This window comes from Cyprinus carpio, chromosome B22, assembly GCF_018340385.1.
Source record: "Cyprinus carpio isolate SPL01 chromosome B22, ASM1834038v1, whole genome shotgun sequence".
NCBI lineage: Eukaryota > Metazoa > Chordata > Actinopteri > Cypriniformes > Cyprinidae > Cyprinus > Cyprinus carpio.
In genome coordinates this window covers 23,915,257-23,934,623 of record NC_056618.1, presented here as the reverse complement: position 1 = coordinate 23,934,623, position 19,367 = coordinate 23,915,257, and the positions used below count along the sequence as shown (strand labels likewise).

At 37.9% G+C, this 19,367-nt stretch overlaps 1 protein-coding gene across 1 annotated transcript in view; it reads right to left on the bottom strand.

Annotated features, from left to right (window-relative positions):
- The window catches only part of LOC109087458 (potassium/sodium hyperpolarization-activated cyclic nucleotide-gated channel 2-like), a 28,859-nt gene that overhangs the window by 6,417 nt on the left and 3,075 nt on the right, over positions 1-19,367 (bottom strand). The window contains exons 2-6 of the mRNA XM_042749099.1: positions 16,632-17,055; positions 13,538-13,699; positions 9,585-9,803; positions 3,425-3,571; positions 3,104-3,344 (exon numbers count right to left, since the gene is read on the bottom strand). Of these exons, the coding sequence (XP_042605033.1) occupies positions 3,104-3,344; positions 3,425-3,571; positions 9,585-9,803; positions 13,538-13,699; positions 16,632-17,055 (1,193 nt within the window). The remainder of the gene's footprint in view (positions 1-3,103; positions 3,345-3,424; positions 3,572-9,584; positions 9,804-13,537; positions 13,700-16,631; positions 17,056-19,367) is intronic.

The window sequence follows — 19,367 nt, the reverse complement described above, 5'->3', positions numbered from 1 at the left end:
TACCACCCCTGGAGCTGAAACCTGAAAACGTAACTGTAGAGGACCTGTCAGTTTGCTTTGTATCCTGACTCTGTCTGTTATCTCTGAGAGGAAGGTCAAACTCAGCATTATGAAGAGGATAGATCCTGTCACTGACCGAAAAGGCTCTATGTACACACACACACCCAGTCGAAAGGATGCTCAGCATTTGGGACCTGCCCAGTTGAAAATGTGGCCACACTTCAAAGTGAATGTTGGCACAGTTTACTCTCATTGAAGTAGCTGTGGCTCTCATCCCTATAGAGTGGATAAAACTCCACTGAGGATTCAAGTGGGTGTTGCCTGTCATAAAAAAATCAATAAAGCTTTAATTCTGGGTAACGTGCATCTTAATAAGGACTTTTGAGATAAAGACTTAATATTATGTTCCTTAAGCAGTTGTTCAATTAATGATACTGAATTTTTAGTCCTACTTGGTTGTTTTTCAGAACTGTCAACTTTTAAACAGAATTAAGTTTTATAAAGAGAAGCGTCCTAGATTTGCATGGCAGCAGGGGTTGAAAAGCATTTGATTCTTCTGTGATTCAGTCAGCATGACTCCATTACAACACACAACACTACAGTGTAGAACAGCAGCGCTTTGAATGGTGAATTTTCACACTGTTCGCTGTAGGGTTTTGCAAACACTCCTGGACATTTATTAATATTCATGTACTGGTAAATCAAAGTGGATCGTCTTTTGTAGGCAAATTTATGTATTGTATTGCTTTTACAATAATTTATTAATTTAAATCAGTATGTATTGTAAAATAAATAAATGAGATCATTTATTAATCTTACCCTATTTGCAACTGTTGATGGGCTTTTTTATTATTATTATTTATTCAATCTACCAAAATGTATTTATTTCTTAAAATTAAATTTATATTTTTAAGGAGATTAAAGGATGTTTACTTTTTTTTATTAGGAACCTACAAAAATACTGATTAAGAATGTGTTCTTTTTTGCACTGGTTATTGTATTTCATTAAAATGTGTAGAATTAAAATAAGTAATTTTGTGGACTTTGCACTCTCCTCTAGTGTTCCAGCTGTTGGTGCAGCTCACTGGGTCTTTGAAGTTTTTTTTTTTTTTTTTTTTTGGGGCAACATCCCTTTTTGACAAGCCTTTGTAAAGCTGGCATGCACAGCTTCTTGTTAAATACTGCATGTGAAATTCTTTCATATTCTAGGCCTCAAAAACTGATTAATACATGAATTGTGTACTTACTAGGGCACTGGTTTGAAAGCCAAATTGATTGAACGATACAACTGAACCAGAACTTATGCACTTTCAGATTTTACCTCTAATAATAACCCTGCAAAAAACAGCAGTCTGCCAAAAATCACATTTTCACAACATGCCCACTTTGGGTTGACATATCCCAGCGTGCAAAACTCAGCTGTCAGATCTGTGATGAAGTGTGATCAAATTTAGCAGCAGTTTACAGTGATTACATTAACAACATTCAATATCACAAACCTCCCTGTATTTCATGGCCCTAAAGAAAAACGAAAAGAAATTAACTGAAAGTGCTTGCTGTTGCTACTGAGGATATTCACATATAACTTTAGACGCTGACTACATATACCTACATGCTCTATTCAGTGTATCATTTATGATATATAAAGCTCCGCCGAGGAGATTAATGATGATTTCTCATTTCTATAAGCTGTTAAGAACCATGTGCTTAATGTATCCATGTTCCACTCTTACGAACGTAGCCAAATGCCAAATGTGGTTTTAAAAGCCGTGTGGTCACTTAAACTGAATAGAGTATGTAGCATCTACGTACAATGGCTTATGCTATTAACTGAATCAAATGGCCTTGCTATTTTCATGGTAACCTAATATCATGAGAGACTATGTTTTCATATGTGTTTTTTTCTGTTTAATGGGTGTAATTTGGTGCAAATTGTAATAATATACTGAAAAATGCCGTCGTCTGAAAATGACTTTCATTGTATGGACAAAAGCAGTTGAAACGTGCTTTAAAATATATGTTATCTTAATACATATTTGGGTGAACTATCCCTTTAAGACCTTAACTTGTAAAAAAATGCATTGCATTTGAATACTATGAACAGAATGTGGGCTTTTTATTTACTGTAGCATGTTAGAAAGCAGAGATGCTGTGATCAGTATAGAATACCATGACAAGTCAGTCTGGCATCATGAATAAGCCCCTCTCATTCATGCATTGTAAAAGGTACAGTGTAATTGTTTTTGGCGAGGGAGTCTCTGTATTCGTCTTTATAAATTGCTCTGCCATTGCTGTTCCGCTCCACTAATTAGGTGTTATTAATTGGCCACATTTGTTCTTTATCTGTGGCCCTCCTTCAGTGCCTCTGGCTCCTGGTATATTTGCAGCCTCGGTGAACTCTGCTCCTTGCCGCTCCCAGACCATGCCCTAAAGACTCTGGAAAAAGCGCTGTCTTTTTCTGGATCACCAACGCAAGCCCCTCGAAAGGGGCGGTATCTTAAATGGGACAAAGCTTGCTGGAGGGAGAAACTAAGTCATGTTCAAATGTCAGTGGTATTAATCACTGTATTCCAGTGCAAGTGAGCTGTAAGGGTTTTAGATGGAGCAACGATATGATTTTAAAGCAAAAATTGAAAAAATGTAAAAATTTAGTATATTATGATAATCAAGTATTATTGTAAAACTAATACTTTTATCTTTTATTATTATGGTTGTCCTGCCTTACTTTGGAAATTAAAATTGTATGTTTTTTTTGTTTGTTTTAATACATCATTTCTTCTTGGGCCTTTTAACTTGAAGTTGCATTTTAATATGTGTTACCAAAATGTCACAACAGTTGTATTTGTTCCTTAAAAACTTAATTTCAACTGCCTTTGGAAAAATTTAATGTAATGTTCTTCAGTACTTCTCAGTGTTTGTTTTTTGTCTTTTTTTCTGAATTTTCTGTGGTGACTTTTATTTTGATATGCGCTAACAGGATGTCAAAACACAACAGTTTAACTTTGCACAGTTTATCCATTTGGCTGTATGTAGTGATATTGTAATTATAATGTTCAAACTGATATGTTTCTGTATGAATAGGATGTTCTTTCGTGTTTCTTACCCCCAAAGTAGGAGCCGTCAGAGAGCCTCATGCCAATATTCCCTTTGGTCAGTACACTGACTACGCCATGCTGAATGAAGTACATCTTCTTGCCGATGGTTCCTTCACGAACGATGTAATCTTTTGGTTGGAAGACCTCGAAACGGAGTTTAGTTAACATTGCTGTCACAAAGTTGGGATCTGCGTTGGCGAAGAGCGGCATGGACGCCACCAGCTTCCGGCAGTTGAAGTTGACAATTTCCTGGAAATGCAGAAGTGAGTTTACTGTAACTTTGAAGGCAAGTTATCAGTTGTGTATTGTTTTCTGCTGCTAAATGGTACCTCTCGTAACGGCTCGTTCAGTTCTTCCAAAATGCTTTCCTCGTCAAACATCTTTCCCTGGTATCTGTGCTCATAGTAATCATGGATCTTCTGCCGGAAGTCAGCCGGAAGTTTGTGGAAAGACATGTACTGCTCAACTTGCTTGTACTGAGAACAAAAAAGGACAAAGGACAAAAAAGGGATAAGTTATGTTAAGCTGACATTTCAGGACACACTTTTGACCCAAAATTTTCAACCACCAACATGTGGATCGCCCATTTGAATCCTACGTGGCCTCTTTTGTGGAGAGGAGATGTGATATGCTGACAGGGATCGTTATATACAGATTCAAGTAAATGTTTAAACATCCAGGCTTGATTTTCTGTATGGGTGTTCTTGCGGAGGTTATTTACAGTGGATGTCATAGACTAAAGAGTATATGATAATATGATGTTCTCAAAGCAGGAAGAGTATGATGAAACGGATGATAAGCTCTATTCATAGCACAGTAGTTAACCTTTTCTGCATCATTGTCTGTCACTGTGGCTTTCTGGTTTATGTTACAGAAATATACAGTACATTTATTGCATTAAATGGTTTTGGCTATGTATGATGTGTAGAAATTAGATTACATAAAACAAATTATGTATTTACGGATGATTCAAAAGCATATCATTGATTCTTAAAACACAGACCTACTGCAGAACAGCCATTAGTTTTTCGTTAACAACATTTATACTCTAGAACTAATAAGAGATGATCTCTAGAATATTTTTAACACATGCTCCATATGATTAGATGTTTTTCATGATTTTCTTTTTTTTTAAATGCATAAGTATTTAATGTAGATGAAAATATATCTTGAACTAACTTAAGAAAAACATTACTTTTATGTCCTGCAAAAAGGAAAAGGTTTGTTTTATAACATTTTCTGTCACAACATGTCTAGATGGATGGATGGATGGATGGATGGATGGATGGATGGATGGATGGATGGATGGATGGATGGATGGATGGATAGATAGATAGATAGATATAGATAGATAGATAGATAGATAGATAGATAGATAGATAGATAGATAGATAGATAGATAGATAGATAGATAGATAGATAGATAGATAGTTAGATAGATAGATAGATAGATAGGTTGTTTTGGTTGCTTGGTAGATGGTTATTTTGTCACTGAAGCAGTCAAGATCACATATTCCATCAAACACTTATTACCAAGAAAGGAGGCTATTTACAGTATAGGGGTGTGCTAAATTTGAACCTTATTTCAAAAGCAGTGCTAAAGGTGAGACATCTTCTGTGGCCTTTCAGACCTCATATTTCAACATAACCCAACTATAGCAGGTCATGTGCACACACCAGGATAATGACGTGGAGGAAGGGTGATGCTCCTTGGTGACCTCCCAGCTGGATGGATGGTGTTGGTAGGAAAAAGCATGTGGATAATGACTGTCGGTATGTGCGCGGTGACATATGCTCTGCTTGACAAGCCTTGGGTCGATCCTCGAGCTACTAACGGGGTGCCAGTCTGTTGCACTTGTTAGTGACAGGTGCTGTCTGTTTTACAGGCCATCGTATGGAGGGATTTGGATGAAGTATTTTCGCTAATTATTGGTGTTTGCTAAAGAAAGAATCACAGTTACTCTTGGTCATATTTATGGCTTGGGATTTTTAAAACACTTTCAATGATTTTTGGACCCAACTGACTGACTTTCTTTATGTGGGATATAAGTTTTTTTGAGTGTGTTTTTTTTTGTTTTACAGAGGAGAGTGTGTGTTATAGAGTTTTGGAGAGATGTGGGTGTGTGTATGTGTATATTGTTGTGTGTTAAAAACCATAGCAGTGCCTTATCAAATAAAGATTTTCTTCACAATATGTAAAGAACAGTTATCTTCTCCATTTTTGAATTAAAGAACCCAGAAACCAAGACAATCTAGAACCATCCCAAAATGTTGGCAATAAACCTGGTTCTTACATGGCTGTACCTTTGTCAGACCAGTGAAAAGGGGTTGAGAAGAAGAAAAGACATGTACCTATAGATTTCCGCGCAGTTGTCATTACATTTGCGGCATATTCTTCAACAGATCTGACAAGATGTTCCAAAAAAATGCTTGAACGATCTGATTAGATAGCAATAAGCATATTCTATAGATAGCATTGAAATGAGACAAATTACATCGCTTACCCTCAAGAACATTGCTGAAGGTTTAAAATGCCTCATAATAAAGCTTACAATTCCTGTCAGATGCAAACAGGCGCTTTATACAGCAGACGTGGCATGTGTGTGTTAGCATGCACACTGTTACTCATCATCCCTTTGGCAGTGGGTGGGGAATCATGGGAAGTGCAGTGACTGACTTTAATTAGCTCAGAGTGGAAATCCCTATCATAAACCCATTTCATGAAAATCTTTTGTTTCGGTAGTCCAGCCCAAATCCTAATCTAATTCAGTTTAAATTAATTATGATTGGATAAGGGATTTATACAATTGCACACAACCCAAAGAAACAACTGCCATTTTTTGCTTTCCACTTTGTATTTCTTTCTGTGTGTAGTAATAGCACAATGCTAATTGCAACAGGCAAATAACTGGGAATAAGACACAACTGTAATGAGGCTAATTTACATAAAAAGGAGGTATGCTGGCACTGAAAAGATGAATTCATTTAAATACGGAAGGTTTAAAATGCAATAGTGGTGCAAATCCTTAGTAATTTCCCCCAGACTGTCTAACATTGACAAAACCATGATTAAACACTCAATATCATGAAAAAGTATCACAAACCCCTGTGTTTACATGCACACCAACATTTAGCCACCTCCAAATAACAGTGCCTGCTTGTCTCGTCAAGCTTGACAAACTCTGTAATTTACGCTTTGTCCCTTTCGATCAAGGAAGTCTATTTTCTTCGCTGTTTGGTTCATTCAGTCAGCCTTGAAGTAAGACAAGGTGTTAAGCTGAAACGTGAAGACAATTACTTGGACCTTGTTGCAATCACTGTTTAAGTCTGTACAGCCAAAGTCTGTGTAATATAATCACTGAAAACACTCCAGGAAAGTTCTAATTGCACCAGGTCTCAGACTGAGTCTATAGCTCAGGAAACTGTAGTCTGTTTATACTCAGATACTCAGCGTTTTTTCTTCCCTCTTAAACTTCCTTTGACTCAGCTTCCCTGGGCTATCAGTCTGGATAGAAGAATAAATGAAAAGGGCAAGAATGAAAGGTAGGCAGAAAAGTAGGAAGCTATGTGGCTGTAACATAATAGAGTTAGCATTAGCTTAGCATCAGTAAGATAAGATACACATCTGGTGACCTACACTAAACCTCTGGACAGGTAGATGTCAGATTAACCTGTGTAAGCTTCCTAACAGACGTCATCAAAAAAGTAATGCAATGTTGCGTAATATAGTAGACATAATCAACTTTGTCCTTCCAATATAAATTAATTGACATATACTGGTATCAAAATCCTTTCAGGGATGGTTGAACTGAAAAACAAATTGTACTTCCATAGCTCACTCACTGTTGTTTGCTTGCAATGTACAATGTACAGAATTGCTTCTAACCCAAGCTAGCTTACAAATCGCACAGCTCCAGTAAGCACGTGGAAACAAGCTATTAATTATGAACTGAATGTTAGCCCACGTGCTAACTGCATGAAATCCTATCGCATTTTCAGGCAGTCCACAGTTTTTTTTTTTGTTTTTTTTTTAACAGGACAGGCAGTTTATCTTCTGTCAGTGACATAAAGGGATGATATATTTCCCATGACCACCTGCCAAAGCATCAAGGTCATCGTAGTCACCAAGGAGTGGGGATGAAAGCCTAAGTCCTGTACCGTACATCAAGCTTTCGTTCCATATGGACATTGAGTTCATCAGTAGATACTCTTATACCATAAATATCCAGCGGCAACTAGGATTATGGTGGTTTACCGTTGGGTAATAACCAACGTGATGCGAGACCTCTACAACCCTATAGTCCACAACCTTACACAAAGATCAGAACCACTTACAATGGTAAGGTGGTAATTCTCCTGTATATTGTTGCCAAAAAGACTAAGAACTGTAATATATTATCTAAATGGCTTCCATACATGACGCTACCAACAGTCGATATGTTTTCTTGTGTACAGTTTATGTTGTAGATAAAGCTGTGATCAATATTCTAACATACTGATCTAAGCAGAGACCACGGTGCATAATGGTCGATTGATACAGCTCGATCTGTACATCTCAGCAGGCCTGTACGTACAACCACAATTCCCTGGGGTGCAGTAATGTAGAGAGTTGACAGAAACTGTTCTGTGACTTGTGTTGTTCCATGTGAGCATTTGTTAGAGGCCTGACCTAAACAGGTGTTTGAAAGTCAATGTTTAGCAATGTAATTCTTGTTACATAATGGCTAATGTCTCGTTCATCTGTTGTTGTCTGGCAATGCATTGGTTTCCACATAGCAGGGGAGATGGACATGTGATGGGACGACGGGGGATCTACACAGGGACATTGTGCTGTTTGTTTATCAGGTTGCAAAGGCGTGAGAAATGTTTTTGTCTGTAAAGAAGGGATTCTCAACTACACTCAAAGATTTTGATAGCCAAACTTCTGCTGAACTTTATTTCCTATGCTTTTTTCAATGGCTTTTCTGTGTAAATACATTCCTGCTATTCTAGACATGCAAAAACTTGTGTCCATTACAGCAATCCGCTTCTTCCTCTCCACCAGTGAGATCCCCTTGATCTAAAATGTGCTCAAAATTCATCAACTTTTTAATGTGTATTTTGGCACAAAGGAACATCATTACATGTTTATTTTAGATCATGAGGGCAAAACCAGCTTACTATGGGTTCTTTATCTCATGCAAAGAATGGCTTTTGTTGATATCTTTAGCACGTTCTACTCCCCTGCTGCTGGAGTGGCTCTGTTATCTTACGGTAAGCAGCTCTGTTGCTAGTGATTAATGAAGAGGAAAGTCTGCCGCCTGAGGCGAGATCTGATGAGCTCCACCGAAATTCCCTTTGGGATTCTCCACATTACATCATTCCTTCAAATGTTGTCATAATATATGTATGTTTAGAGTATAATTAATGTTATGCTCTTAATAAAGACTATCAGGATTACCTTTAAATACATCTTAGTACTTTTAAATGTGCTTTATATATGTAGTGAAACACTACTTCCCATCCCAGCTTGATGTGCAGAAACAACTATAAGTAATCCATTTGTAGGTGGACTTTCCAAATTTTGAAACATTTTCGGCTCAACCAACGGCCTGAACGAACTTTGAGCAAACAAAGGAAGACATGAGATGTGTCAGAAAGAGTGGTAGGACATATTGAGATCTGTTTCAGAACTCTTCACCCTCCTCCAGGAGACCCACTTCAACTCAAATCAAACACACTTGAACCAGTTAATCCAGCTCTTGGGGATTGCTTAAAAATTGCAGGCAGGTGTATTGAAGCAGGTTGGAAATACATTTTGCAGGACAGTGGGTCTTCATGAGCATGGTGAAAGACCTCTGCTCTATTTAAAACTAAATTTGATTGCTGATCAACTTTGAGATATGCTTAATTCAGTTCTGTCCATCTAACTGCTGTACCCCATTTCCTGTAGAAGAAACTTCTGACTCTTTTATCTGACTTGTCTATGTCACTGTCATATGTAAGAACATGAATGCCTTTTTACTCAGGTGGGCATCAAATTTCTTTGAAATAGAATATCCCAAAAAATTATTTTCTTTCAAAGCACATGGCAATAACAAAATGATTATCTATTTTTTTTTTAAAAAGGAGGTTCCAGAAAGGATCTGCTCAATGGAAACAATGCATAGTTAAGAAGTTTGTGACAAAATTGTTTGTGACGACAAGACACGGGTCGCAGGCTAGAGCTGCAGGTGTAAACAAGCACCAGATGCCGTGATTAGGAATCAAAGACCAAATTACAGCAGTGGGAGGGACTGACAACTGATCAGATGAGAGGGAGACCAGATTGCGGAGAATACCCAGAATCCTCAGCCGTAGGGATAGTTGGCCTGAGCAGTTTCATCCTCTCAAACAGACGATAGGTACCGACTTTGATCTGGCAAGATCAAACAAACGGTGACACATAAGAAGGTCATCTGCAGGTGTTTCAGTGTGTGTGTGTGTGTGTGTTTGGAGCATAGTACCCACCTTCTCCTGGTACTGGCGCCGGGAAGAGTCCAGCGACTGTATGAGGGCGGTGGCGTGGCCAATGAACATGGCGTAGCAGGTGGCTCCCACGATCATACTCAGCATGGTCAACCAGATATCAGACATACTCTCAGGGGCCTGGCGTCCATACCCAATACACAGCATATGGCTCATGGCCTTGAACAGGGCGAAGGAGTACAGCTCGCTCCAGGAGTCGTTCTGCAAATTGGGATGTGAGAAAGTGATAAACAGAAAAAAGAGACTTTGATTACTTCATCTGCACTAGATACATCAAAACGTCAAAATCTTGGCTCAGGAGGGGTATACCTCTACAAACCCCTATCAAAGGCATCTTGCCAAGTACTTTGGATAGCTACGTGCACCATGGACCTGTTACAGATTCATTATTCCATCATTCTGTCTGTGATTTAATGGGACTGCGCTGTTTATTGTTCAGTCGGGCTCTTGTTAAAATGTCTTTGCTCCCCTTGCAAGTATCTGCATAAGACCTCAGCTGCTATGCTAAGGTGCCTTGTCTCTCTTCATAAGTGACTGATTTTTCAGGATTGACCTGATGGGTCCCTGTGAAATGTGGTAAACCTGATTTGCATTCACTTCGAGAAGGGTTTAGACAAGGCTATGAAAATCCCAAATCAAAGTCAAGGAGGCCATGGGTGACTATGAATGACGAAGTGGGGGAAGAGTTGGAGGTGAAAATGGAAAACGAGGTTGATAGGTAATCAGTGGAATTACTTTGTGGATATAAGTCGAGAAGTGGCTTAGTAGGGTTGGGATGGAGGAAGCCTCTGTTGAGGTCAGGACACACCTGGCTGCTATCACCAACTGGCAGGTTGGGAGCAAAGACAGGCTACAGTGCACATGGAGTGCAAGCGTCATGGAGAAATAAGAAATATAAATGTGTTCCCAGACTCAACTACACAGTCCTGAGGTTGCTGCAACCCCAACAATCCTGTCAAGCATAGATGCAAACAAGACAGAGAAGACATTGACTGGAGTATAACCCTTTATCTGAGTAACTACAAGTCTTGGCAGTGTAGAAAGCATGCTGTGTGGGCAGTGTGTCAGGGAGATTTGTTTGCTTAGTTCATGTCTGCTTTCCATCTTCGTTACATGTCTGCCTTCCAAGACTTCCAGGCATAACCTGAGCAACAATTTTCTTCTGGGTTAACTGGAACATCTTAGTAAGCACAGAGACAAGCAATTAAACATTGAATGAACACAAACTGCTGAAATTCTACATTATATATTTGAACCCTCCTGATAAATGCATGGAAAAGAAACTAATTTAATTAACACTTCTTTTGTTGATTTTCATTCTTAAATAGATCAGAGTCACAGCTTCCACTATGAGACAGATTTCTCAGTTTTTTATTGCTACAGTACATGAACACCAACAAGCTGTAAACACAAAGAGTCACTTGGTGGTGTCATACTTCTCAAAGAGGAGTATGCAAATTAATGCAATGAAAGATATTGCATAGCCTCAAAACATTCGCCATTCAACACCCCAACACATGCTCTACATTATGTGGATAAACAGGCATTCACAAATTATTTCCTTTTGCATGCATTATTTGAGGAAAAAAGAGGAAATGATTAATGCTGCATAATCAGTTTTAGCAGACATGCATTGTAGTGCTGCTAGCATGATTTAGCATGAGCTAAATAAAAGATTAGCACACATTAGAGTATATCTGGTTGAGCAACTGTGTTTTGGTTATATTTTGCCTAACTAGGGCCCTTAGTGCACATTTAACCTAGTGTTACTCACCCCCACTAGCACTGAGTTGACGAGACTTAGCTGCTAAGTTGATTTAGCCGAGCTTGACTAGCACAGTAGACAGTCATTACTGTGAAGCTTTATTTCTTTGAGATGTACAAGCATAGGATTGTGTCGAGTCTACATTCAGCTGAGGGAAACATAACTGAATTGTGCTTATATTAAACACACTAATTAGCAATAATTAGCTGCAATGCAAAGGTTTCCTTCGCCATTGCTTATCTAGTATTTCTATGTGTAAAAGTAAAGATTTGTATATGGCAGAAGAAACAAACCACTTGTAGAAAAACGAATGGGAGAAATCATAGTGCTAAATATGTCAGTTGTAAGAATTTAAGTCCTGCCTTTTCAGTCTGAAGAGCCATTCACTATAACAGCTATACTTTACTGCCTTCACAGTAAATAGCTTTGCTGGACATTACCAAGATGGTCACCAATGAACTGACCTGCGCTAAAAGGACTTTGGTAAGAGTCCTTCACTGTGAATGTGTAGATGAAGACAGGCCATGTTGAGTCCATCTGTATGTATCTGTGCATGTCTGGGGGATGTTTATCTGAATTTTAAATGGCTCCTCAAGCCTGCAGAGCTCATAAGCAAGACTCTCAAAAAACACACGTGAGCAAGTACCTATGAATCACATGTGCTTTATTTGGGATTCTAACTGTGCACGGATGGATTTGACGATGCTAGGTCATGGATCACAGGGCACAGATGGATCAGAAGGGATCAATGGGTGTATTTCAGTGCATTGATCTATCAGAGGAGGGAAACTCAGCGGCAAGTGAAATGCGGCTGAACCATCTGTGACTCATTTATGTTAAGTCAAAATAGAATTTTGATTTGATTTGATGTGAGCATGATATTGATGAGTCTCAGATGATATTAATGATCTTTGATGTTTTTTCGAACACTATTTAAGACTTAAGATTTTTTTAGGGTCTTACCCTATCTGCAAACAGGAAGGAGACAAGTACGTGTAAGTTTGTTTTGGATTGGAACATCATCAGACTTTTTTCAGTATCCTAAATGATAATGCCTATTTAAGTGTTATTGTATTCTAACAAATGAAGGAAGGTTTGTAAATTGCCTAGTATTTTATAGCACCTCTGCTGAAGCTTAACAGCATCTCAGCGTGTGTGACTCACAGGCTTCATTACCACACAAAGACAGGCCTGTTGAGAGACCAAGCGGACACTTGAAATAATGAGACAGATCGTTTAACGCTGCGTCTTTCATTTCAAGCAATCTGCCTTTTGAAAGCTGCTGACCTTGATTGCTAAGCATTGGCAGCGACTAGAATGACTGCACTCAAAAACTACTGTTGTAACAAAAGCCAATGAGAAACCTGTCCCCATGTCACATGATCTCTTACAAGTGACAGCATATAAAGAGTGTATATTAATAAATGAAGGACGAACAGGCAGGATAAGACCTAAATAATCAGCATTTATCAGAGTTCAGTCTCACGAGTTTGTTACCTTTCCAATGGTAAATTTAGTTAGTTGACGACAGTTCACAAACTGTTGCCAGTGGTTTATACCAAGGTTTAAAACAAGCCAGCCCTTTGGTTGTCAAGAGTGGCATTCAGCCTACATGTGAATCCCCACATAACACAAATATAAATCATACTCTCAGTTAAGTTGTCTGGCATTGCACACACTTTACAGAGCAAGAGTTCACGATCACTTACTGTATACATCAGTGGAGCAAATGTCCAAACAGTGTCTTATATTCAGAGTAGACTAAACAGCAAGGAGAACTTCTAGAACAGATGGATGATAGTGAGAAGTAAGGGAGGGGTGACTCAAAGTGCCGGGCTGACTTGGGAAAGTGAGAAGAGCAGGTAATGGAGTCGGCTCCCCAATGTGCCCATGTGATTAACACTGTCAAACACTGATGACATCAGTGGAAGCTTTGGCTTTGTGATTTGCTTATTGTGTGGAATTGTTCAGGCATAATTGGAGGACTCAGAGTGACCTTCTACAGAGCCATTTGCTGAGTCCAAGATTCAGTTCCTGGACTCAGCAAATGGCTCATTCCTATTTTTGTGTGTAACTTTAGATAATAGTACTTGAACTTTGGGCTACAAAACTTGAACTTGCTATTTGGGAGAGTTTTTGGGACCAAGGCAAGTTAGAAGGCAAGACTTACCACCATCTTGTTAAGAGACACCCAACAGTCTGAAGGGAAGTCCTGCAACATGGGCACCAAGAACTGCAGACAGCCATCCCAGTGGCACAAAAGCAGCATCATGCCAATCAGATTGATGATGCGCATCACCGCACTGGCCAGGTCATAGGTCATGTGAAAGATCTGTCAGTCAAGATAAGAGAAGCATTACATTTAGCAGAAGGGAAGGGCTTTCTAGGGCAATCCAGATCAAATTATCAGAACTCTGAAACAGAGACACAGGTAATCCATCTTCTCATATTGAATTTTTGGAAGGATTCCCTTGACAAAGTACTGTTTCAAAACCCTTTTGACCTGAAGATTATTTGTGACCTCTAGATTTGTGAATACGAGCACACATATCGCATTGAGACCAGGTTTGCCAAAGCTTTACGCAGTGAGTTTAGTACATCCTACAAACTTCATCCTGTCAGATTAGATTCAATACAGAACATGTCTGTGAATGATGAAAGTAATGTGCCAAGCTGATACCATGTTCTTCCTGGCGTAACTGGAAGAAAGACTGGAGAGCGGAGAATGTCTCTTGGAGACAGCCGTGTGTGTAGTTTGTTTGTGGTTACAAAGTGGAGAGGACAGGACAGCTATTGGAGAGCTATCTGGAGTCAGTCCAGGATAATGCATTGTGTGGTTGTGCGAGACTGTGTCAACACTTTCTTCCCATACAAGAATCAAGGCTTGTCACACCTGAGAAAAGCCAAGTGCTCCAAATAGCAACTAGGCCAAAATCAGCGATAGAAGAAGACAAGCAGAGACACTGGCTGGAGTGGGTTGTCTTTCTAGCTTGAGAAGTAGCAGCACATGGAATGGGATCTGAGACAATGCAAAACACAAAACTGACTAGAGACTAATATTTGAAGAGAAGCATCATACCTGGAGCTCTTCAGTGGTCGGTAGTTAGGGCTGTTTGTTTAGTATATCATTGTTGCTGTGCAGTTCTTGAAAGGCTCTTTGATCAGGGTCACTTGTCTCAAAGCAATGTGGAAGCACTTATGGGTTTCATGGCACCGCCATTTGAACTTTTTTAAATTAATGATCCATACCAAATATAAAAACTCTGTTGTCTTCTGGCATGCATAATTACCATTGTTAGGGGATTGTCAAAATATGGTCACCAGGCATGATTGTCATGTGTACCATGTGGTTGGTGGTATGAAACAATTTTGTTTCTTAAGTAAATGTTTTTAGTTTCCATTCTATAGAATTTAATGTATGCACATTATGACAAGTACTTTGGCAGACTGAATTTCTTTCAGGAATTTTATTCAGTGCCTGACTACAAATATAATTTTTTTCAATATTTGTTGTAGTAACCATAGAAATGCATCAATTAATATATCAATCAAACCATTTAGATTTCTTTGTGTTTTAGTTGGCATACAGTTAGCATAAGCCTACAGCTTAGCATTTACAATGTTTCATTATATTATAAATGGTCAACATAGACTGAACATCTAAACATTTTACTTTAGGTTTGTAGTATATTTGTGTTTTAGCAAGATTGCGATTGGCCTGATAGCTTAGCATAGCATTTACTTTTAGCTCGTAGTCTTGTTAACTAACCATTTGCTTGCTTTGTTTTTAATTACATTGCTGTTTGAAAGCTAACTAGCCTGATAGCTTAGCATTTTTGAACAAAATTAAAAATGGTCAATCTAAAAATTTGCATAATGTGTGTTAGCCTTTTAATTAGCTAACACACATTATGATCATGCTACTGTGGCCAATAAAATGCTTTTCTTCTTGACATGTTTACATGCAGTGCAATATTGGGTTAATGGGCAAAACTAAGTGTGCTGTTGGGGTTTTTCTAGCTGTTTATGCCTTTTCCCTGATAAAAAAAAACCACAGTTTAAGTATTTACATGATCTACATGTTATCGGGTTAACGTGCTGACTTACAAATGGGTTTCACAACTTGGTCATATCTTTCAGGAGGTCTAACTCATGCTTTGTCCCTGCCTGAGTAATCAAGAGCTATAAGGGGGCCAAACAGTGTTGAGTGGATGTGGCACTGCTGTGCAAGGTTGATTCAGTAATTGAGGGCCATGCCTGGCTCACATTACCACTATGTAATCAGCAGCATAATTGTCCCATTTAGTGGTGAAATCTGAATCATCAGTCAGCTCAACCACAGGCAAACCGTCACATTTCTGTCACTCTGAACAGCTGGCTCTCTATGTAATCATCTGAAATGTTCCCAATGTCAGTCATCGTTTTAATAGTAATGAACTGAACTGTTTTTACAATAGTGGTCAGTCAGTTGCTGTTAACGTTTATGATTGTTAATTACTCCAGACTATGTTAATTAGCCTATGCACCTAATTAGTCACCCACAACAAAACACCTAGAAGGCAGCATTGGAAATCAATGAAAAGCACCATTGATCACATTCTGCCTCTCGCAATTACAAACAAGAAAAGTGACGTCAATAGGTAAATAAACATTTGGGCTATGTTTGGAATAGAATACTAACTAACTCATTAGAATATAGCTGCGGTACATCGTATTTTTACTGTGGACAGTATGCAAATTTTCTGTTTGCACAGAATATTTGCCAAAATCATTAGTATTATAATTTATTACGTGGAAAACTCTATCCCACAAGTCAATATGCTCAGACTTCTATTTTCAGTGTGACAAATTAACCATATATCATATATTTTATGATATTTATGAGATTAAAGTCAATGTCTTTAGCACTGCTAGTTACAAGAACGTTCAACATAACATCAGTTGCGTTTTTTAGTTATTATTTTGACACCTAGTACTCTGATAAAGACAATGTGTGCGAAATATGTTTCGCTGACTTGGCTTGGACCTAGTGACTTGGATTTATCAACTGTTTTTGAGTTACCAATGTTATTTTCAGTCATCCCATGAATGAAAATGTCTTATATTGGAGAAGTCAGCGAGATAAAGTTAGTATTCAAACGGCGACCACCATCAGGCGACCTACTCAGCGAAAAAAGGTGTTTCCGTTTCTTCCCAGCATCACAATTCGGAAGATCCTGTCCGACTTCAACAATGAAAACAAACAGCAACGGCACTCATCTTACCTCTTCCCATTGATGGATGTAACGAATCAGTCGGGATAGTCTAAGAAGTCGCAGTAAACTGAGGATCTTGGTGAAACGCACAATCCGCAACGCTCTGGCCGTCTTGTAAACCTCAGAGTCAATGCCTTTCTCTACGATGAGAAAGATATAATCCACCGGGATGGATGAGACGAAGTCCACCACAAACCACGTCTTCAGGTACTTCATCTTGATCTTTTCAGGGTCAAGTATTATCTCAGTGTTGTCTTCGTAGACTATGCCTGTGCGGAAGTTCAGTACCAGGTCCATGAGAAAGAACGTGTCGGACACAACGTTGAAGATAATCCAAGGGGTGGTGGTTTCCTCTTTGAAGAAGGTGATGCCCACAGGAATGATAATCAAGTTGCCCACCATAAACATGAGCATTGTGAAATCCCAGTAGAACCTGTGTGGAGAATGAAAGGAGTGTGAAGGAACAGATATGTGAATTAATTTACAGGACATATGCTTAAATGCATGCACAAAAATGCCACAGAAATATATGAATTATTTTATTTTATGCAGACTACACTAATAATAGGCATGTCAGTGTCTCAAACAAAATGTGTGGTATAAAATATATTGACATTTGAGAACATCACAGCAATCAAGGTAAGTTAATAATTTAGCTTATTACTAAATGAATATGAATAAATAATTCTCATTTTTGTTGCAATATGTTGGTCTACCATGCTTTTTAAATGCATTTGGTATAAAAGGCACACCCTTATAATAAAAAATGTGTTCGTTGAGACTGGGATACTCCCTATAAATAACCCTAGCCTCAACAAACACGCTGCATGCGCACGAGAAGAGAGGCGATGTGGGTGTAATAAAACAGCATTCGTTTGATATAGTGCCTGTTGGTTGAGATCAATATTGTGAAATATTGTACCAAATAATAATAGTTACCTCAACCTATGCAAGGTCATCACAAGGACGCTAAGAAACAGATACATGGAACAAAGCAGGATGATAGCTTATTTTTGAGATCTTGAGAAGGTGAATTAAGGTTTACATGCACATTAAAATCTAAGAAGCTTCTCTTAAGGTGTATCAGTGATTTATAAGGCGAAATGATTGCCGAGTTGTCTGTGGTACTCAAAGCAAAACTTCTGAAGCGATCATAAATGAGCTTTCTCAAGCAAACAATGCAGCTGTAGCTGCTGCGTTCTAATAATAATATGAGCTCCATCACATAATGCTCTCTTCGCATTTAAATGCAGTGCTCAGTTCGTCTTCTCTCTGAAAACAATAATAGATCCCTGGTCTGCACTGCAATGTGTGACTGTAAATAAATACGAAGACTAGCTTGTACACATCCATAATATATTTTCTTTTTTATGAATGCACATTAACACCAGAATGCGTAAAAGCATAGACGAGGCACTGCATCCTCATAATGATGCTGATCTTTGGGGAAAAAAATGAATCTTTTCTTTTATGAGACAGAGCACTTGGTTTTTATTATATATCTAAAATATTTATTTCAACTTTTAACTGAGTATCTTACATAAGATAATGCTTTCTTATTTCTTTCTTATTCTTAAAATAATAATAATAATTATTATTATTGACATTATTATGGATCTATTTCAGTAGCAACCATGTGTACCGTCAAGAGAGCAAGTATACTTTTGTTTTGTATTTTCATTTGCTTAAATTTGTTTTATAATCATTTATAAACATTAGTCCTTTATATAGTTTCATTTAATTGCTTTAATATTGATTTTTGGTATTGTTGATTAATTTTATAATTTTGGGGTTTCAAGGTTATATAATTATTATTATTATTATTTCATCTTGTATTGTATTCATTATTTATTTTTTTGTTTTTATTAAAATCATTTGATTTAGTAATCATTAGTTTTTTTATGACACTTGTGATACTGAACAGTACTTTTTAATTATTTTATTGTTTTTATGTATTTGTTGTTTTATTTTATGACTTACTCTTATTCTCTCACAATGAATGGCTGTTACATAAAAAGTTATTGTTTGCATAAAATGAGTTGTTTCCTGTTGAATGTGCAGTGGTGTACTATCACTGTTGAGTGTTATTCTTTGGAGACCCACCAAATGATGGTGAAAAATCCTGGTCAAACCGATTATGGGCCTGTCTTTAATCAAAGTGTATTAACTACTGCTTAAATTGAAGTAAAAATCTTGTATATTATCCTTTATTGGAAGTTACTTGATATAAAATTAATCTGTTTTCAGTGTATTTGACGAACAGCCTCTTGGCTCTGTGTCCTGGGAGATGATTAAGCACAGACCACAGAGGAGACTATATGAGTCAAAGTGCTTGCTGGGAGAACAACAAACAAACCATTGAACTATATCATTGAGCTAAAGTACTAAACAAGCACTCCACTTTTTAATCACAGCTAAAAAATCAGTGGTAAAGCTCCATAGGAAAGTTGTATTCCCACTGTTTTAAAAGCATTTCATTTCAGACTTTATCCCGAGAGACTGTGAGGGGATCATTTCTGAAATTTGAAGTAACTGTCCTGTCTAAATTTCCCTTTGCAGTTTATCCAGCTTTTGCGCAAAAGGATTTCCATAAATGTTTTGGTAAATTACACACATCTGATTACGTGAAACTGCTTTAGTGAAGCTGCTGCTGGTGTAAGTTGACCATCAATGATTAATCTCAGTTTACTAAAAATCTAATTAATGTGATGTCTTAATCCTTATTACGAATTATAATTAGTATTG